This window comes from Pleurodeles waltl, chromosome 4_1 (assembly GCF_031143425.1).
Source record: "Pleurodeles waltl isolate 20211129_DDA chromosome 4_1, aPleWal1.hap1.20221129, whole genome shotgun sequence".
NCBI classification, from domain to species: domain Eukaryota; kingdom Metazoa; phylum Chordata; class Amphibia; order Caudata; family Salamandridae; genus Pleurodeles; species Pleurodeles waltl.
The window spans coordinates 417530899-417553111 of record NC_090442.1 but is presented as its reverse complement, the minus strand read 5'-3'; the positions used below and the strand labels follow the sequence as shown (position 1 = coordinate 417553111).

General features: G+C 48.7%; 1 protein-coding gene across 10 annotated transcripts in view; it reads left to right on the top strand.

Annotated features, from left to right (window-relative positions):
- The window catches only part of UPF2 (UPF2 regulator of nonsense mediated mRNA decay), a 765941-nt gene that overhangs the window by 371651 nt on the left and 372077 nt on the right, over positions 1-22213 (top strand). For all 10 annotated transcript variants that reach the window (XM_069228662.1, XM_069228663.1, XM_069228659.1 and 7 more), the window contains one exon: positions 15740-16015. In XM_069228662.1, coding sequence (XP_069084763.1) covers positions 15740-16015 — 276 coding nt within the window. The remainder of the gene's footprint in view (positions 1-15739; positions 16016-22213) is intronic.

Here is a 22213-nt window from a genome sequence, read left to right as displayed (position 1 = left end):
CATTGCCTGAGCCTTATTTTGAACAGCCAGTGTAGGAAGTTGGCTCTGTATATACTATTTCAAAGTAAGAAATAGCGTGCACAGAGTCCAAGGGTTCCCCTTAGAGGTAAGATAGTGGCAAAAGTAGAAAATTCTAATGCTCTATTTTGTGGTAGTGTGGTCGAGCAATAGGCTTATCAGAGGGTAGTGTTAAGCATTTGTTGTACACACACAGGCAATAAATAAGGAACACACACTCAAAGACTTACTCCAGGCCAATTGGTTTTTATATTGAAAAATATATTTTCTTAGTTTATTTTAAGAACCACAGGTCAAGATTTACAGTTAATACTTTAATTGTAATGTACTTCACTTAAATACTTTAGGAACTTTGAATGAAAACAATATCATGTACAGTCTTTGTAAAAATGATAAGCTATTTTCAAAGTGGACACAATGCAAAAATCAACAGTTCCTGGTGGAGGTAAGTAAAGGTTAGATTAGGAGGTAAGTAAAACACTTATAAGTCTCAGTCCTGGGGCATAGGCAGCCCACCGTAGGGGGTTCAAGGCAACCCCAAAGTTACCACACCAGCAGCTCAGGGCCGGTCAGGTGCAGAGGCCAAAAAGGTGCCCAAAACACATAGGCGCTTATGGAGAACAGGGGTGCTCCGGTTCCAGTCTGCCAGCAGGTAAGTACCTGCGTCCTCGGGGGCAGACCAGGGGGTTTTGTAGAGCACTGGGGGACACACAAGTAGGCACACAAAAGACACCCTCAGCGGCACAGGGGCGGCTGGGTGCAGTGTGCAAAGCAGGCGTCGGGTTTCAGGTAGGAATCAATGGAGGGACCCGGGGGTCACTCTGGCGGTGCAGGCAGGCACGGGGGGGAGCTTCTCGGGACAGCCACCACCTGGGCAAGGCAGAGGGTCGCCTGGGGGTCACTCCTGCGCCGAAGTTCGGTTCCTTCAGGTCCTGGGGCTGCGGGTGCAGTGTTGGTTCCAGGTGTCGGGTCCCTTGTTACAGGCAGTCGCAGTCAGGGGGAGCCTCTGGATTCTCTCTGCAGGCGTCGCTGTGGAGTCCTCCCTGAGGTGTTGGTTTTCTGCAGGTCGAGCCGGGGGCGTCAGGTGCAGAGTGTAAAGTCTCACGCTTCCGGCGGGAAACGTGAAGTCCTTGAAAGTTGCTTCTTTGTTGCAAAGAAGTAGCTGATTTTAAACAGGGCCGCTGTTCACAGGAGTTTCCTGGTCCTGTAGTCCAGGGCAGTCCTCTGATGCTTCAGAGGTCGCTGGTCCCTGTCGATGCCTTGCTGAAGCAGTTTTTCGAAGTTGGAGACAGGCCGGTAGGGCTGGGGCCAAATCAGTTGTTGTCTTCCTCCTTCTCTGCAGGCTTATAGGTCAGCAGTCCTTCTTTTTCTTCAGGTTGCAGGAATCTGATTTCCTGGGTTCTTGGGTGCCCCCAAATACTAGATTTAGGGGTGTGTTTAGGTCTGGGAGGGCAGTAGCCAATGGCTACTGTCCTTGAGGGTGGCTACACCCTCTTTGTGCCTCCTCCCTGTGGGGAGGTGGGAAGCACATCCCTAATCGTTTTGGGGGAATCCTCCAAAACTAAGATGGAGGATTTCTAAAGGCAGGGGTCACCTCAGCTCAGGACACCTTAGGGGCTGCCCTGACTGGGCAGTGACTCCTCCTTGTTTTCCTCATTATCTCCTCCAGCCTTGCTGGCCAAAGAGGGGGCAGTGGCCAGAGGGGCGGGCATCTCTACTAGCTGGGATGCCCTGGGGCACTGTAACAAAAAGGGTGAGCCTTTGAGGCTCACCGCCAGGTCTTAGAATTCCTGCAGGGGGAGGTGTGAAGCACCTCCACCCAGTACAGGCTTTGTTCCTGGCCACAGAGTGACAAAGGCACTCTCCCCATGTGGCCAGCAACATGTCTGGTGTGTGGCAGGCTGGCAGAAACTGGTTGGTATTCACTGGCATCAGTGTGCATTTATTGTGCTGAGAAGTTTGATACCAAACTTCCCAGTTTTCAGTGTAGCCATTATGGAACTGTGGAGCTCATGTTCGACAAACTCCCAGACCATATACTCTTATGGCTACCCTGCACTTACAATGTCTAAGGTTTTGCTTGTGGTATAGTGCACCCTGCCTTAGGGCTGCAAGGCCTGCTAGAGGGGTGACTTACCTATGCCACAGGCAGTGTGAGGTTGGCATGGCACTCTGAGGGAGCTGTGAGGCAGTGTGCATGTGCTGAGTGAGGGGTCCCCAGGGTGGCATAAGACATGCTGCAGCCCTTAGAGACCTTCCCTGGCATCAGGGCCCTTGGTACCAGGGGTACCAATTAGCAGAGTGCCAGGGCTGTGCCAATTGTGGAAGCAAAGGCACAGTTTAGGGAAAGAGCACTGGTGCTGGGGCCTGGTTTGTAGGATCCCAGCAGACTTTCAATCAAAACTTAGCATCAGCAAAGGCAAAAAGTTAGGGGGTAACCATGCCAATGAGGCATTTCCTTACAGATGTCCTTAAGTGAACATGGTCCAAACCCAGCACAGGGGCTCCTGTGAATAGGGCAGTCGGCCGCCACCATAGACCTGCTCCAAATGACCCTAGTTTCCTCACCCAACACCCCACCCAGGAAAGCTTGGTGGTCCAAGCCTCCACTCCCTGTGGTGCCTTCCCTTCTGCTCCCCTGGACAGGGAATCCAAGAGACTGGATCAGCTTGGGAAGAAAATATTTTCTTCCTGCAACCTGGCGTTGAGATCAGTAAACACCTCTTGCCTACAGGGCCGTTTTTCCCATACTTTATGGGATACAGTGGCACAGGTGGTGCCCCAGGTCCCCGAGGGCATACGGGACACTCTCATCGAGCCTGTCAAGGATGGGAGAGATGCAGCCAAGTTTACAATTAGGTGTGGATTGGACACAACTGACTGTCTGGGTAGATCGATTGCATCAACAGTGGCCCTATGTCGCCACGCCTGGCTACGTTTGACTGGCTTTTCGGGGGATGTCCAGTCAAGTTTGATGGACATGCCCTTTGATGCAGAGCATTAGTATTATCTACTTTAGCCTCTGGTACGCTTCTGGGGAATCCCTGGGCTCTCTGCACACTATACCTCATTTTGATATATTATACGTACAGAGACAGCTTCCTAGAGCCTCATATTGCCAGGGAGATCCCATCAACTACTTGGAGTGGCTAGAAATCCATCTTGCCCTCAAAGCCTTCCTGACAGTCATTTGGGGCAAAGTGGTTCTAGTCAGGACAATCCACATGGCTGCCATATACTGCCTACAAAAGCAAGGCTGCGTCTATTTTCTCCCCCTCTTCTTTGTAGCTCATACCATTTCACATTGGGCATTCCATCATCTTATTGAACTTATGGTGGAGTACTTTCAGAGGGTGGGCCGCATCCTTGCGAACTTGTTCAGAAGGGTGAACCAACAATTCCACAAGTGGAACTCCATCCAGAAGTCCTTTGTAGCTACTTCCAGAGCTGGGGCACCCAGCAAAAAGATGTCTTAACCTCCCCGAAAATGTAAAATGCCCAAGCTTCACATCCAGGTGTCCACACCCACAGTCCCTGTTAATACACTGAGGAGGAACTGGTCAAGGATATTTCCTTGTGCTTTTCTGCCTCTCCCACTCATTCCTTTCATGGTGTGGAAGATGCAGCAGATTTCTGACTGTCATTCTCGTAGCCCCCCACCTGAGCCAGATAGTCCTGGTATTCAGCACTGTCAGTCAGTCCCCACTATAATGTCTTCAACAAACTGGTTAATCTCACCAGGAACCAAGGTCCGATCAGGCATCCAGACTCCTAAGCAACTCAATCTAGTGATCTGGCACCTTAGGTCCTCGAGTGTGGTTGTCTGCTGTAGGAAGTTGGCTCTGTATATACTATCTCAGTGAGAGATAGTGTGCACAGAGTCCAGGGGTTCCCCTTTAGAGGTTGATAGTGGCAAAATTAGATAATACTAATGCTCTATTTTGTGGTAGTGTGGTCGAGCAGTAGGCTTATCAGAGGGTATTGTTAAGCATTTGTAGTACACACACAGGCAATAAATGAGGAACACACACTCAAAGACTTAACTCCAGGCCAATAGGTTTTATATAGAAAAATATATTTTCTTAATTTATTTGGCAAAAATTGCAATAAGCTATTTTAAAAGTGGGCACTACAAAAATAAGCAGTTCCCGCGGGAGATAAATATTGGTTAGTTTCTCAGGTAAGTAAAGCACTTACAAGTTCAGTCTCCTGGACATAGGCAGTCCCAGTTGGGGTTTCAAGTCAACCCCAAGCACCCAGCACCAGCAACACAGGGCCGGTCAGGTGCAGAGGTCAAAGTAGGGCCCAAATAGCATCGCCGCCTATGGGGCAGCCATGTGCAGTGTGCAAAGTAGCAGTCAGGTTGTAGATAGGAATCAATAGAGAGACCCGGGGGTCACTCTGGCGATGCAGGCAGGGCACAGGGGGTGCTTCTCGGGCCAGCCACCCACTGTGCTAGGATGAGGGCCACCAGCTGGTAACTCCTGCACCGGTAGTTGGTTCATCTCGGTCCTGGGGGCTGCAGGTGCAGTGCTTCTTCCAGGCACTTCAGGCCTCAACGATCCTCGGGGGGCCTCCAGTAGGGTTACCACCGGCAGATGTTTCCCCTGCTCCATCTCTTCTTCACCGGCTTTGGTACTGACTTCTACTTCAACACCAAATTCTATGCCAGCCCTTTTGTCTTTCACACTTATCCTGATGGCCCCAGAGTAAGACTTTCTACCAATACTGGTCTTTGTTTTCAAGCTGAAATTGCCTTGTTCTCGATTAAAGGATATGTCCTGAATCTACGTCTATGCGGACACACCCTGGTCCCCATAGACGCCTAATTCAGATAGAACACTGGCTCTGCCACTAAGCATTCCACGGATGCTCCTGCCAGCTTTTGGACTCTTGACTCTGATCAGTCATCCATCCTTCGGAGCTGATGGGGATTACTTGGCCCTTTATTTTGAAGAGGACAATCCATTTATAAATTTATAGGAAGCAAGTGGGCTGATTCTGGATTGATTTCCATCAACGGAGGAAAGTGAGTCCTTTACTGTGGAGAATAGATGAGCAGCAGAGGGTTAGGACTTCCAAATTCCTATTCTGGAGGTGAAGCCTAAATTCTCACATAGGTCTTTAAGCCTGGGCAACTTTCCTCTGAGCCAGTGCTACCATTCATTGAAGCCCCTACTGACTGTAGAAAGCTGGATATCTGCTCACTGTATGAAATGGAGAGGTACAACATTCATATTTTACAGGCAACCGTCATTGGTTTACAGGGATCAAGGTAATAATCCCCTTCTGATAGTCCATTTCCAGACACCAGATGTGTTAGAGTCTGCGTCATTGAAGTTTATGTTGTAGGCCTACTGCTTTCTAAAGTGTCCACTCCTCTACTGTCTCGTTCTCCTAGAAGTAGTCTCTCACAGAAGGGGTTACTTCAAATCTGATAGCCTGACAACACAGTCCATGCGAGTGACTAAAGGTTCACACTTTGATTTGAGCCACAGTGATGTGTATAAAAAGGTTACCCCAGGGACTCAGCCTTACTCCTTGAGCCTCTTGTCAGCCCGATCTCTTCCCTTAGACAATCTCAGACCTCTTCCTTGTGACCTCTCTCTCAGCTGCAGTTGAGAGCCTGACTTTCCCTTTCTCCAGTGTGTCCCATTCAACTTACAGAACTGCAGCAATACACAAATCTGCTAGGGTATTCCAGTACCTAGTATTTTATGCAGGTATGTAGAGTACACTATCGCCCGGGAGGGTATCTTGACGTTGTACCCCCTTCTCTTGTTTTACCATGGAGCCCAAAATGGAACCCAGAGTCTGCCATGTAGGGTACCTTCACAGGAACACATATTCCCAACACATGTACACCACAAATGCACTGCGTAGTGCTACACACCAAACCGATGTAAACCTAAGGTGAGTTAAGCACACAGGAACAGCACTTTAGGCCTACCTCCATTGACACAGTTTAAAAAGACCTCATCTGATAGAGACATTTAGTTGCTGATTACTTACCTTATAATTTCCCCCAAGCATCAGGACTGGGTTCAGAGATGTTTCTTGAGCAGTACACCTGCGTCATTGTGGCTTAGAGATGACCGACTCACTGGGCAGATGGGTTGTATCGACAGTGGCCTTGAGGCGCCACACCTGGTTGAGGACGTCTTGCTTTTCATGGGATGTCCAGCAATCCTTGATGGACATGCCCTTTGATGGCACCTGGAGGAAGCTGGCCTGGTGTGCGCTGACTACCTATGGTATTATCATCTTATACTAGGTCCAGGTATCCCCTATTAGTGAGGTGTAGTCTGTGTCTAGGAAGCCAGTCTCTCTAGAGGTAGCCAGCTGTGGATCAGCAGCCAAGACTTAACTAGGAGACATCAAAGCTTATGCAATACCACTGTAGTCACACAGCACATACACAAATTAAAGAACCACACAGTGTTACAAAAATAAAGGTACTTTATTTTAGTGAAACAAATACTAAAATACTATATAGGCAATACTCCAGCTGGAGGTAAGTAACTACACTATTAGATGTACAGTAGCAGTCAGGAATCATCCTAAAATGCAATAGAAAATACTGAAGGCCTGGGGAGGACCAAACCATATACTAAGAAAGTGGAATGCGAAAGTTGGGCCCCCACCTAAGGAAGTGGAATCGGTAGAGGGGAGCTAGAGGAACTAGGAAACCCACAAGGTAAGTACCAGAGTGCCCCCCAACCCCCAGTGATCAGGAGAAGAGGTAAGTGCCTGGTTCTCCCCTAACCCACCCAAAGGACTTCAGAAGAGGATAAAGCAAGACTCAGACAAGACTGCAAGAAACCAAAGGTGGATCCTGGAAGCGGAAGACCTGGGAAATAAGTGTACCGAGTCCAGTTCACATTGGATTGTCTGGTGCTGGCAGGAGCCACTATCCACCCGTCTGTGGATGCAGGCACAGGTCGACGGTGGACAGTCAGCAGTGGAGCAGCTGAAGAGTTCCTGGAGTATTGCATTAGGTCAGTTGTGTGGAAAAACCACCAACAAGCATTGGTAAAGGCAAATGTCATGGATGAAGAGATGGGGAGCTGCCACGGACCACCAAAGTACAGGGGAACTCAACCCATGGAGGGAAGTCCCGGATGACCTTCAGCTGTCATTGAGGAGAGTCAGTCACAGGAAGAAAGGGCAGACCCCACAGGCAACCCACATGCACCAAGCACAAGAGTTGCTGTGAGGCCCACGCAGTACACCTTGGAAAGAGTCCCACGTTGCAGGAGAAGCACGCAGAGGGCTGTGCGTGGCAGGGAGGAGTGCTGGGGGCTGGGGATACCCGGAGTCTGACAATACCTTTGAGGAGATGCCAACAAGCCTTGGTAGCTGCAAGAGACAAAGTGCACAGGGGTACTGTCCTGTGTGGAGAGGTAAGGGCTTACTGTCTCCTAAGTTGGTAGCGAGGACCAAGGGGACCACTCCAGACCACCACCCTTGATGCAGGATCCACGCAGCTCTGCAGGAGAGGAGATCCATGCTGCCAGTTGGCGTTGCAGTTGGTGCCTGCGGATGCATCTGAGCGACTCCTTCACTCCAAGGGAGATTCCTTTTTGCATCTTGATGCAGACTGAAGACTTGCTGCCCTCAGAGGATGCACAGCCCGGGAAATGCTGCAGTTTCTGGAAGGAGCTGGAGAAACAATGCTGCAGAGCAGAGTCGTCGCTGTTGCTGCAGATTGTAGGTTCCTGTGATGTCCATATGCGGTTCCAGTGTTCAGAAGTAAAAGTAAACAATGCAGAGGAATCCTGCTGGAATCTTGCATGTCAGACCTGAGGACCCACCCAAGAGGGAGAACCTAAATAGCCCTGGAAGGGGCATTGGTCACCTAGCAAGGTGACCACCTATCAGGAGGGGGGAATGGGTGGGGGGCTGTGACATCACCTGCCTGACCTGGCCACTCAGATGCTGTGAGAGGCCTCTGCCCACGTTGGATTCATGATGGCAGAATCAAGTGTGGCCACCTGGAGGAGCTCTGGTCACCACCCCCTGGGTTGGTGATGGACAGGGGAGTGGTAACTCCCCTTTCCATTGTCCAGTTTCACGTCAGAACACAGACTGCAGGTCCCTGAACAGATGCTGACTGGTTTATGCAAGAAGGACATCAAATGTGCCTTTCAAAGCATACCAGTGGCTTGGGGAGGCTACCCCTTCAAAGCCAGGTGACACGTATTTCCAAAGGGAGAGGGTGTTGCCTCCCCCTCCCAAAGGAAATCCTTTGTTCTGCCTTTCTGGGCTTGAGCTGGTCAAGCAGCAGGGCAGAAACTTGTCTGAGTGGTGGCAGCAGTATGAGCTGCCTCGAAAACCCCAGAAAGCTGGTAGGAGCAATGCTGGGGGTCCTCGGAGGAGCCCCCAAAATGAATGTAATCATACAACCAGTACTGGCAACACTATTGGGATATGATTCCAACATTTCTGATACAAAACATGCCCAAGTTTGGAGTTAGCATTATGTAGCTGGACATAAGGAGTGACCTATGTCCGGTGCACAGGTGAAATGGCTTTCTTGCACTCACAAAGTCCAGAAAAATGGAGCTGGAGTTCGTGGGAGCACTTTTGCTCATGCAAAGGTGCCCTCACACACAAGTACCTGCACCCTGCCCTCTGGGCTAGGAGGGCCTACCGGAGGGGTGTACTTACAGTGACCTGGTGCAGTGAGCTGAAACGAAAGGATGCATGCACCTTTTCACGCAGGCTGAAATGTTGGGCCTGCAGACACATTTTACATGAGCTTCCATGGGTGGCATAATACATGCTGCAGCCCATGGGGAACCCCTGGTGCCCCAATTACTTGGGTACCACATAATAGGGACTGATATGGGGACAACCGTATGCCAAATGTGGGGTGTATGAAGTCCCAGCAACCAAATTTAGAGAGAGTACAGTCACTGTGGTCCTGGTTAGCAGGATCTCAGTAAACAGAGTCGAAACATACTGACATGAGGCAAAAAGTGGGAGTAACAATGCCAAAAAGAGGGTACTTTGCACAGTGCCCATCTCTTTGGAGAAAAAGCGGACTCAGCGCTCGAGCTATTTAATGATTGTAGGAAGTTGGCTCTGTATGTACTATTTCAAAGTAAGAAATAGCATGCACAAAGTCCAAGGGTTCCCCTTAGAGGTAAGATAGTGGCAAAAAGAGATAATTTCTAATGCTCTATTTTGTGGAAGTGTGGTCGAGCAGTAGGCTTATCAGAGGGTAGTGTTAAGCATTTGTTGTACACACACAGGCAATAAATGGGGAACACACACTCAAAGACAATTCCAGGCCAATAGGTTTTTATATAGAAAAATATATTTTCTTAGTTTATTTTAAGTACCACAGGTTCAAGATTTACAAACAATACTTTAAATGAAAGGTACTTCACTTAGGAACTTTAGTAACTTTGAATTAGCAAAATAGCATATACAGTTTTCACACAAATGGCAATAAGCTATTTTAACACTAGACACAGTGCAATTTTCAACAGCTCCTGGGGGAGGTAAGTGTTTGTTAGTTTTGCAGGTAAGTAAACCACCTACAGGGTTCAAAGTTGGGTCCAAGGTAGCCCACTGTAGGGGGTTTAGAGCAACCCCAAAGTTACTACACCAGCAGCTCAGGGCCGGTCAGGTGCAGAGGTCAAAGTGGTGCCCAAAACGCATAGGCTTCAATGGAGAAGGGGGTGCCCCGGTTCCAGTCTGCCAGCAGGTAGGTACCCGCGTCTTCGGAGGGCAGACCAGGGGGGGTTTTGTAGGGCACCGGGGGGGGGCACAAGTCAACACAAAAAGTACACCCTCAGCAGCACGGGGGCGGCCGGGTGCAGTGTGTAAACTGCCGTCGGGTTCGCAGTAGGATTCAATGGGAGACCAAGGGGTCTCTTCAGCGATGCAGGCCGGCAAGGGGGGGCTCCTCAGGGTAGCCACCACCTGGGCAAGGGAGAGGGCCACCTGGGGGTCGCTCCTGCACTGGAGGTCGGATCCTTCAGGTCCTGGGGGCTGCGGGTGCAGTGTCTTTACCAGGCGTCGGGTCTTTGAAGCAGGCAGTCGCGGTCAGTGGGAGCCTCGGGATCCCTCTGCAGGCGTCGCTGTGGGGGCTCAGAGGGGTCAACTCTGGCTACTCACGGTCTCGTAGTCGCTGGGGAGTCCTCTGTGTGGTGTTTGTTCTCCACAAGTCGAGCTGGCGGCGTCGGGTGCAGAGTGCAAAGTCTCACGCTTCCGGCAAGAAACGTGTGTTGTTGCAAAGTTGCTTCTTTGTTGCAAAGTTGCAGACTTTGGGGAACAGAGCCGCTGTCCTCGGGAGTTCTTGGTCCTTTTAGATGCAGGGTAGTCCTCTGAGGCTTCAGAGGTTGCTGGACCCTGTGGAACGCGTCGCTGGAGCAGGGTCTTTAGAAGTGGGGAGACAGGCCGGTAGAGCTGGGGCCAAAGCAGTTGGTTTCTCCGACTTCTCTGCTGGTTTTTCCGGTCAGCAGTCCTTCTTCGTCCTAGGTTGCAGGAATCTATCTTGCTGTGTTCCGGGAGCCCCTAAATACTCGATTTAGGGGTGTGTTTAGGTCTGGGGGGGTTAGTAGCCAATGGCTACTAGCCCTGAGGGTGGCTACACCCTCTTAGTGCCTCCTCCCTGAGGGGAGGGGGGCACATCCCTATCCCTATTGGGGGAATCCTCCATCTGCAAGATGGAGGATTTCTAAAAATCAGAGTCACCTCAGCTCAGGACACCTTAGGGGCTGTCCTGACTGGCCAGTGAATCCTCCTTGTTTTTCTCATTATCTCCTCCGGCCTTGCCGCCAAAAGTGGGGCCGTGGCCGGAGGGGGCGGGTAACTCGACTAGCTGGAGTGCCCTGGGGTGCTGTAACAAAGGGGGTGAGCCTTTGAGGCTCACCGCCAGGTGTTACAGTTCCTGCAGGGGGAGGTGAGAGGCACCTCCACCCAGAACAGGCTTTGTTACTAGCCACAGAGTGACAAAGGCACCCTCCCCATGTGGCCAGCAACATGTCTGATGTGTGGCAGGCTGCTAAAACTAGTCAGCCTACACAGTTAGTCGGTTAAGGTATCAGGGGGCACCTCTAAGGTGCCCTCTGGGGTGTATGTTACAATAAAATGTACACTGGCATCAGTGTGCATTTATTGTGCTGAGAAGTTTGATACCAAACTTCCCAGTTTTCAGTGTAGCCATTATGGTGCTGTGGAGTTCGTGCATGACAGACTCCCAGACCATATACTCTTATGGCTGCCCTGCACTTACAATGTCTAAGGTTTTGCTTAGACACTGTAGGGGCATAGTGCTCATGCACTTATGCCCTCACCTATGGTATAGTGCACCCTGCCTCAGGGCTGTAAGGCCTGCTAGAGGGGTGACTTAACTATACCTATAGGCAGTGTGAGGTTGGCATGGCACTCTGAGGGGAGTGCCATGTCGACTTAGTCGTTTTATCCCCACTAGCACACACTAGCTGGCAAGCAGTGTGTCTGTGCTGAGTGAGGGGTCCCCAGGGTGGCATAAGACATGCTGCAGCCCTTAGAGGCCTTCCTTGGCATCAGGGCCCTTGGTATCAGAGGTACCAGTTACAAGGGACTTACCTGGATGCCAGGGTGTGCCAGTTGTGGAAACAAAGGTACAGGTTAGGGAAAGAACACTGGTGCTGGGGCCTGGTTAGCAGACCTCAGCACACTTTCAAATCATAACTTGGCATCAGCAAAGGCAAAAAGTCAGGGGGTAACCATGCCAAGGAGGCATTTCCTTACAATGATTCCTGGGCTACAGCTCAGTGCCTTGGCCTTGTAGCTGCTCCTCACCCCCCACAGTCCGCTTTTTGCTCCTTTCGTGGCTATGGAAGGAACACCCAACTGCGTTCCTTTTCATCCAGCCACCGACCCCCGCATGCTGTACAGCCTCTGCGTGGACGCACAATTACAAGAGCTTGTGGATCAGGGAGCCAGCGGTCCACACTGTCCACCCACACCCCATCCTCTGCCTCGAAGCCTTCCTGGTCCATTGGAACATCCAGCACCAGTTGGCAGTAGGATCCGCCATCACCTGCCCCACTGGGAATCCATTTCCATGGACAGGTGGGTGTTACAAATTGGAGGGGCTATCCCTCCCCTTCAAGACTTCTCCTCCGGCCATGCCATCATCATACTGTCATCTAGCGGAGGATCGTTTGGCCCTTCTCCGTGAGGAGGTCAATCCTCACTTGGCCCATACAAAGGGTCCCTGTGCCAGAAGTAAGTTGTGGTTGTTATTCCTGCTAGCTTCTGGTGCTCAAAAAGGACAAGGGCCTTCGCCCTATCCTAGATCTCCGGTGCCTAAATCTATTCCTCAAGAAGAAGTTGAAGATGCTAACCCTAGCTCAGGTCCTTTCTGTCGTGGACCATGGAGACTGTATGGTAGCGTTGGACTTGCAGGACACCTATTTTCACATTCCTGTCCTGCTGGCTCACAGACATTACTTGTGATTTGTGGTAGGTCCCGAGCACTTTCAGTTCACCGTGCTTCCCTTTGGCTTAAGCAGAGCTACTCGGGTGTTCAAGAAAGTAATGGTAATGGTTGCAGCTCATCTGCGCAGGTTAGGGGGTTTCAGTCTTCCCCCTACTTTGACAACTGGCTGTTGAACAGTGACACACCCCAGAAAGTCGTCTCCCACCTCCAGACTACGGCGAACCTTCTGCATTCGATGGGGTTCACTATAAATGTGCCAAAGTCACACCTAACTCCCTTTCAGATGTTTCCTTTCATCAGAGCTGTTCTGGACACCCTGCATTTTCGGGATTAACTTCTCGAAAAGCGAGTCCAGGATATTCGGGCTATGATTCCCATGTTTCAGCCTCTCCTGAATTTCGGTGAGAATGACCTTGAGGCTGCTGGGTCTCATGGCCGCCTGCTGCATTCTATGGTCCAACATGCCAGATGGCATATGCAGGCTCTTCTTTGGGACCATCTCTCCGACATGGTCCAGATCTCGGAGGGAACTGCGAAAGACCTGCAGTGGTGGTTGTCTAATCAAGATTGGTTCAACAGCAAATCCCCTCTCCCCTCCCCAATAAGATCTCACCGTAGTGATAGATTGGTCACTCCTGGGATGGGGCTGTCCACTGGGAGAGGCAGAGATCAGAGGCCTCTGGTCTCCGGCGAAGTCCAGGCTCCACTTCAACCTTTTGGAGTTCTGGGCGAACCAACTTGCATTGAAAGCATTCCTTCCGTCTCTGAAAGGGAAAGTGGTGCAGGTGTTCACCGACAACACCACCACCATGTGGTACTGCAACTAGCAGGGCGGATTGGGGTCGTGGACCCTTTGTCAAGAGGATCTTCGCCTCCGGACATTGCTAGAACGCCAGGGCATTTCACTGGTGGTTCAACAACTGGCGGGTTCTCTGAACGTTAAAGCAGATGAACTCAGCCATCAAAGCATAGTCGATCAGGGATGGCGTCTCCATCCAGAGGTGGTGCAAGGTCTCTTTCAACATTGGGTAGAGCCTTGGTTAGGTCTGTTAGCCTTTGCAGGGAACACACATTGTCAGCTGTTTTGTGCTTTGGAGTTTCCAAGGCGGCACTCAGTCGGTGACGCTTTTCGTCACGAGTGGAGCTCAGGCCTCCTGTACGCCTTCCTGCCAATACCACTTCTGCCCAGAGTTCTGAAGAAAATCAGGCATGACCGGGCCCAATTAATCCTGGTGGCTCCTGACTGAGCACAAAGATTCTGGTATCCCGAGCTATTGAGCATGGCCTTCGATCCTCTGATCAGACTGCTCTCCAGGTGGATCTTCTTTTGCAGCAGCAAGGGACGGTCATTCACCTGCACCTGTCCAGTCTCCTCCTCCTTGCGTGGAGATTGAGCGGAGGCAGTTGACAGCTTTCGACTTTCTGCCAGAAGTCTGTGATGTTATCTTGGCAGTCAGCCATCCCTCCACTAAAATGGTATATGGAAGTCTGTTGCTCCCCTCTCTGCACCTCTCTGAGGTTCTCCTTTATGCTTTCTCTTGCCTAGCAGGGCTGTGTTCAGGGCACCCTCAAGGGCTATTTGTCTGCCATCTCTGCCTTTTTAAGGCTACCAGACCAACCTTCTCTGTTTAAATCTCCCATTGTTGGGAGGTTTCCCAAAGGACTCATCCATATATTTCCTCCCATCCAGTTCATAATGCCCCGTGGGATTTCAACTTGGTCCTCACATACCTCATGTGTGCTCCTTTCAAAGCCGCTCCACAACTGTCCTCTACGGCTCTTGACCCTTAAAATTGCCTTCTTGATTTCCATAACCTCTGCTCGCAGAGTGAGTGAGCTCCAGGCTCTTTCTTCAAAGCCACCGTTCCTAGCAGTACATCGTGACAAGGTAGTTCTTCGTACCAAGGCTTCTTTCCCAAAGTGGTGACACCTTTTCATGTAGGCCAATCACCTTGCTTACTTTTTACACACCCACCACATCCCTTTAATGAGGAGGATGGTCTCCACCTCCTGAATCCAAAAAGAGTGTTGATGTTCTATATAAATCGTACCAAAGATTTCTGGGTGGACGACCAACTCTTTGTGGGTTATGTGGATGCAGAGAAAGGAAGGGCGGTCCAGAAGAGGACCATCTCTTGATGGGTAGTCCTTTGCATCAAAATGTGCAACGCTTTGGTGAAAAAGCAATCCCCTGAGTGTTTGTGTGCTCATTCTACCAGAGTAACTGCTGCTACCACATTGTTAGTATGCGTAGTTTCATTCCTGGTTATCTGCCAGGCGGCAGCGTGGGGATCTTTGCATATGTTCACCAAGCATTACTGCCTGGACAGTTAGGTCTGCAGAGACGGCTACTTTGGCCCTGCAGGACTTTTTGGTGTGATCTTAGTTCGCAGCCCACCTCCAGGGATGGTATTGCCCCGGTATATATTCTAAGGTAAGGAATCTGCAACCAGAAATCTCTCAGATGTACAAGTTACTTACCTTCGGCAACAATATATCTAGTAGAGACATATTCTAGTTACATATTCCTTACCAACCCACCCATCCTCTCAACACTGCGAACTGATTTCTAGGAAGGGGAACTCACCTTAAGGGCCCTGATTTTGGCGCACCATTCTCAGTGTTCTTCATGGCTCCGCGCTACTGGTGGAGAAAGTCATGAAAAGAAACATCACAGTGACCCTGATGCCCGTGGAGTCAGCAGATGCCACCTGTTGGCGCACAAGGTTACTCCTTGAAGAAGAATCTCAGGATCCAGTCTGATGCAGAGGGGAAATTCTAAGGTAAGGAATCTGCAACTAGAATATGTCTCTACCAGATATATCGTTACTGAAGGTAAGTAACTTGTACTTCACTTCTACAGACCTCTACACAGTATGTGGTGACCACTGTGCTTGTGCTGCATAGCTCCTAGTGAAGGCAGTAACCTTTCAACATTGTGAGGGTAGTGCTTCGGGTGCTCCTCCAGGTCCAGAGGACTGCAATCCATACGACAGGCCAAAGTCATGGCACACACAATTGATCTGTGCTGTGTATGCTTATGACAACAAAAAATAACTGCATTAGAGGTCCAGACATCAGTACAGTTGGGGCACTCACGTCAGAGGTATACATCCCTTTCTAAATGGAGGACTGTTCAGTCCCAGCACTGTTTTGTTTCAAGAGAGAGAATCTGCAGCAGTCGATCCCACTGAATGTTTCCAATCTTGATAGCATTTAATGATTAAAGTATCCAAGTGGATTTTTGTTCGAGTTGATGGATATTTTTTTTTCTTTTAGGTTAACCAACCAAAATTTAACCAGCGACGTATCAGTAGTGCCAAGTTCTTGGGTGAACTTTATAATTACCGAATGGTGGAGTCTGCAGTTATATTCAGAACTTTGTACTCATTTATTTCGTTTGGTGTGAATTCTGACGGCGGACCTAGCATACTTGATCCTCCGGATCACCTTTTCCGAATCAGACTAGTGTGCACTATTCTTGATACGTGTGGGCAGTACTTCGACAGGGGTTCCAGCAAAAGAAAACTAGATTGCTTCCTGGTTTATTTTCAGGTATGACTCCTATTGTAAAAGAAAATGTTTAACTGATTTAGCTGAATGTGTGTAATTATAAATATAGTCAAATATGGTGTGCATACTTAAGAAACCTGAACATTTGGGAAATAAATTTCATATATCCTGTTCAATTAGTGAGTCAGATTTGTTGGTTCTCTAAATCTGCTTTTTATTTTTGCTAATTTACTACGTCATAAAGGGATTATTATTCATTCTTGCACACTTTACACCAATTGCCATGTTTTTTTGCTATTATATTAGGTTTCCTTCTAAAGAGTTGTACATTTCAGAATTCATTAGTCTGTCAATTAAATGTTTAGTGAAGATTAAGACATTGTTTATGTGACCACCTTTTCTAATTTAGGCCAACAGGGGCATTAGAATAGCCGTTGTTTCGTTCTTTCTGACACTAAACGGAAATATAATTATAAAGTATCTTTCACTTAGTTGCAAATGAATTTGGGAGATTTTTTTTTTTTTATCGGGGGACGTTTGACATAAGCCTGTTATCACACCTGGAGACGAGTTATACCAGTATGTAGGAAAATGTCACTGCTGGCGTGGTTACCCCCTAACGTTTTGCCTTTTGTTGATGCCAGCTTTGATTGAAAGTGAGCTGGGACCCTGCTAACCAGGCCCCAGCACCAGTGTTCTTTCACTAAAACTGTACCTTTGTCTTCACAATTAGCACAGCCTTGGTACACAGATAAGTCCTTTGTAAAAGGTACCCCTGGTACCAAGGGCCCTATGGCCAGGGAAAGTCTTGAAGGGCTGCAGCATGTATTATGCCACCCTGGGGAGCCCTCGCTTGGCACATGCACACTGCCTTAGAGCTTGTGTGTGCTGGTGGGGAGAAAAAGACTGAGTCGACATGGCACCCCCTCAGAGTGCCATGCCCACAACCCACTGCCTGTGGCATAGGTAAGTCACCGCTCTAGCAGGCCTTACAGCCCTAAGGCAGGGTGCACTAAACCACAGGTGGGGGCATAGCAGCATGAGCACTGTGCCAACAGTGTCTAAGACAATTATTAGACTTTGTAGGTGGATGGTAACCATAACGAGTATATGGTCTGGGAGTTTGTTAAACACAAACTCCACAGTTCCATAATGGCTACACTGATTACTGGGAAGTTTGGTATCAAGCGTCTCAGCACAATAAATCCACACCGCTGCCAGTGTGGGATTTATTGAGAAATGCACACAGAGGAGATCTTAGAGATGCCACCTGCATGCCAGCCCAACTGGTAGTGCTAGGCTGACCGGTCTCTGCCAGCCTGCCACTTTCAGACTAGTTTCTGGCCACATGGGGTCAGTACCTTTGTGCACTCTGTGACCAGGAACAAAGCCTGTCCTGGGTGAAGGTGCTTCACACCTCCCCCTGCAGGAACTGTAACACTTGGCGGTTAGCCTCAAATGCTCAAGTCTGGTGTTACAATGTCCCAGGGCGCTCTGGCTAGTGGAGATGCCCGCCTCCCGGATGCACACCCAACATTTGGTGGCAAGTCTGTAGGAGATAATGAGAAAAACAAGGAGTCGTCACCCCCTTAGCCAGGTCCACCCCTAAGGTGACCAGAGCTGATGAGACCCCCTTCTTAGAAAATCCTCCATCTTGCTTCAGTGGATTTAGCCCAGTAGGATTAGGGATGTGTCCCTCTCCCCAAAGGGGTAGCCACCCTCGGGGACAGTAGCCATTGGCTACTGCCCCCCAGCCCTAAACACCCCCCCAAATCTAGTATTTAGGGGCGACCCTGAACCCAGGATATCAGATTCCTGACGATCTAACAAGAACAAGGACTGCTGACCTGAAAACCCCACAGAGAAGGAGGATGACGACAACTGCTTTGGCCCCAGCCCTACCGGCCTGTCTCCTGACTCAAAGAACCTGCAACAGCAACGCATCCTGCGGGCCCAGCGACCTCTGCCAACTCAGAGGACTGCCCTGCAACTCCAAAGGACAAAGAAACTCCCATGGACAGCGGCCCCTTCCAAAGCAACAAAAAGAGACCATCTTTAAAGGGACTCTTACCTCTACAGAAGCCTGAGTCCCCACCACTGTGCACCTGACGCCCCTGGCCCGTGTCCAGAGAAACCAATGCTACAGAGAGGACCCCCAGGTAACTCCAACGATGTGTCCACCCTGAGCTGACCTCCCTGCACCCCCATGACGACGCCTGCAGAGGGAATCCAGAGGACCCCCGGACCGCGACTGCCCGGTAACAAAGAAACACGACGCCTGGAAGAAGCACCGCATCTGCAGCCCCCAGGCCCGTGAAGAGCAAACCACTGATGCAGCAGTGACCAGCAGACGACCCTCACCCTTGCCCAGTCGGTGGATGGCCCGAGCCCGAGAAGCCCCCTTGTGCCCTGCCTGCATCGTCTGAGTGACCCCCGGGTGGGTTCCCCCATTGATTTAAAAACAAAACCCGACGCCTTGGTTGCACACTGCACCCGGCTGACCCAGCGCCGCTGAGGGTGTATTTTGTGTGCCTGTTTGGGACCCCCCCACAGTGCTCTACAAACCCCCCCCCTCGCTGCTCCGCGAGGACGTAGGTACTTACCTGCTCGCATACTGGAACCGGAGCATCCTAGTCTCCATAGGCGCCTATGTTATTTGGGCCCCTCTTTGACCTCTGCACCTGACCGCCCTGTGTTGCTGGTGTTGGGTGTTTGGGGTTGACTTGAACCCCCAAAGGTGGGCTGCCTAAGCCCCGGAGACTGAACTTGTAAGTGCTTTACTTACCTCAAAAATTAACCTGTACTTACCTCCCCCAGGAACTGTTGAATTTTTCAGTGTCCACTTTTAAAATAGCTTATTGCCATTTTATGCCAAACTGTGTACATTACTGTTTTAATTCAAAGTTCTATCTATACGTATGTAAAGTGCAACTTGAATCCTGTGGTTCTAAAATAAAGTAACAAAATAATATTTTTCTATAGAAAAACCTATTGGCCTGGAGTTAAATCATTGAGTGTGTGTTCTCATTTTTTGCTTGTGGGTGTACAACACATGCTTAATACTACCCTCTGACAAGCCTAACTGCTTGACCAGACTACCACAAATAGATCATAAGTATTATCTATTGTTGCCTCTGTCAAGCCTCTTTGGGAACAACTGGACTCTGTGCACACTATATCTCATTTTGATATAGTATTTACAGAGCCAGCTTCCTGCAGGTGTGAAGAGAGGTTGGGCAGTGTAGAAGCAGACCATCTCTTGATTAGTCATACTCTGCATTAAGGTCTACTATGCACTGGCCTGAACATGGTTCGCAAACCCATCTCCTGAGATGGTATTGCTTGCGTATCAATTAAGGGGTTTGGAAACAGCAGCTAAATGTCTATATCAGATGGAAAAGTTGCTTAGCTTCATGATCACCTTATTTGGTATAGCCTATAACTAGTTGCAGATTCCTTTCCGACCCACCCATCCTCCCTGCTCTACGAACTAATTTATAGTGCAGGGACTCTGCATTCATGGCCTTCGTTTTGACGCATGAGTAGTAATTGTTCTTCATGGCTCTGCGCTTTTTTGTAAAAAGAAACTGACGTCAGTGCGCCAGGGTGATGCCTGTATAGGACCCACAACATCATATCCGGCGTGAAGGACGCCCACCAATCACGGACGTGGAGAAGTTCGACACTGTCAAATGGCACGCAGGGGTGTGCTGCTCATGAAAATCGCCCTGATGCATTCTGATGCTGGTGGAGAATCAAAGGTAAGGAATCTGCAGCTAGATGTAGTGTCTACCAGATAAGGTTTTACAGAAGGCAATTATCGTTTACGTGTGTGTGTGTGTATTCCCTAGTGGTGGTCATCACTAGGTAGGTGTAGTTAGGACCTAGTTTCAATAGAAAAAGTGTTTATTTACTTGCCTTTATCTTTGGTGCCATTTGACAAATCTTCGCAACATTTTCTAAAAAAGAAAAAGAAAATGCATCCCTCAGTCAGCTGCTGTCTGGAGAGTTTTGGGGTGATCCGTCAATCGGGTGCCAAGAAAAAGGGAGGGTCCCAAAACGTGTTTTCCCACAGTAATTTCCATAGGGAATTTGAACAGGAATAGCGGCCAAACCATTGGACGGATTTCACTAAATTTGACAGAAAGCTAGCTCTCGGTCGAGAGAGCGCTCCCTTGTGACTTGGTTTAAATTGGTTCAGTAGAAATATCAAAGAAAAACAAATTTGTATATATAGGGATGCGAAGGCTCCACAAACCTTCCCAATCTCGTGCTGAGATCTGGTTGACTGGCAGGACTTCAACAAGGAAGTGTTGGCAGACATCTAGAGACTCTGCTTCACGTGAGTCCCAAAAAAAAGGTAAAAAAATAAGAAAAGAGACCAGGGTAGGGAAATCCTGACCCCTTAGCTCTGTTGCTGGGGTCCAAGTGGGACCTCCCCACTGAAAAATAGAAACTTTGTTAAAGGATTTCTGCTGCACATTCACAACGGAGTCACAAATCTGTTGCTAAACTTACAAAAAAAAAAAAAAACGCGAAGGCAGGCTCCTACACTTGTTTTAATGAAGACCTGTGTTGGCCAGGTCCCGCCCGTGCCGACGGACCGTCACCTCCCCAGTTCTTGAGTAATAAATAAGGCTGTGGGCGGAGGGCAGGATTGGGGGGGGGGGGGGGGGGAAGGGTTCCCGGGCACTCATGACATCTTTGATAACATCATTGATAATATCACTATAATATATGCAAAAAATAAAAACAGTGCATGGCGGGGCGCGAGTTACAGTTACCTTAGGGCATGAGTTATAGTTACTTGAGATAACTCCATTAGGGGAATTTGTATGGTTTTGTACGTTTAAAATGTGAGCCTAACTATAACGTCCCTGTAACCTTTGTGTTTTTTTTTGGTGAAACTATATATATGCAAAACTCTTCCTCTACTAACAAGAAACCCGGGACACCTCCAATCTGCTGATAATCAATAAAGTTCTATATTGGAAATCGGACTTGCCTCCAACGTGTTTCGGCCGTAGCCTTGATCAAGGATGTAGTATGTGCATGAAAAAAATACATATATACATAAAACCAATAAACATAAAAAACTGACTTGTTCCCCAAATCCCAAAGTCACAAAGTGGTGGCCATCTTGGAATGATATAATACTCCAGTATTCACTGCTAATGTCAGCCAAAATATACCAAATATCTTCATTTGCAATCTGCAATTATATACAAAACAGCTCCTATATCAGTCCTTCTATTATAATCAATAAAATAGTTAAATTATAGTGTCATATATCCAATTTCTATAGCTTATGATACTTCCTTATCTCATTAAATTTATTGAACTTGCAATGCAAACCACAGTTATCTTATTCATGTATATATTCTTTTTAAATACAAATCTAACGAAATCAAAATCCCAAAGGCTTTCCTGCGATTGCCACAAAAAAATTCATTCTCCATAATCCTCCAATATTTACAGATAAAATGATCCCATTGTGCCCAAGTGGGCAACTGGATCTGATGTATGAAGTGAATAGTGCTTTCACTTCATACATCAAAGTCTAATAGTGTACTATCACCCCATCAGCATCATTCATCTTGATTTTCAAATCATTTAATATCATAGGTTGGATCAAGTCTGTCCTTTATACATGATAAATAAAACCAACTCTGAACTCACCAAATGCCCCATAAACCTTAAAAAATAAAAGTTAAAATAATGTTCAAAATTACAAAAGCTCGTGTATTTATAAGTCTTCATTCACTATCCTAAGTGAATATTCATCTCTTCACTGGAATTTAGCCCTAGAGGATCGAATGTATCAAATGTAATTATATAGTTCGATGGCATATGTTGCTGCAGATACACATGTTTGGCACAGTCCGCTGCCTGGTGTTGGGCTCGGAGTATTACAAGTTGTTTTTCTTCGAAGAAGTCTTTTTGGTCACGGGACCGAAGGACTCCTCCCTCCTCGGCTCCATTGCGCATGGGCGTCGACTCCATCTTAGATTGTTTTTTTCCGCTGTCGGGTTCGGACGTATTCCTTTTCGCTCCGTGTTTCGGTTCGGAAAGTTAGTCAGAATCTCGGAAGAAAGCGTCGGTATTGTTCCGTTCGGTATCGGGATAGTTAGGTACATCGACACCGATCATCGGAAGACTTTGGGGTAGCTTCGATTCCCCCATCGGGGCCTGGTCGGCCCGACCGCGTGCGACATCGAAGCCGATGGAACGGACCCCGTT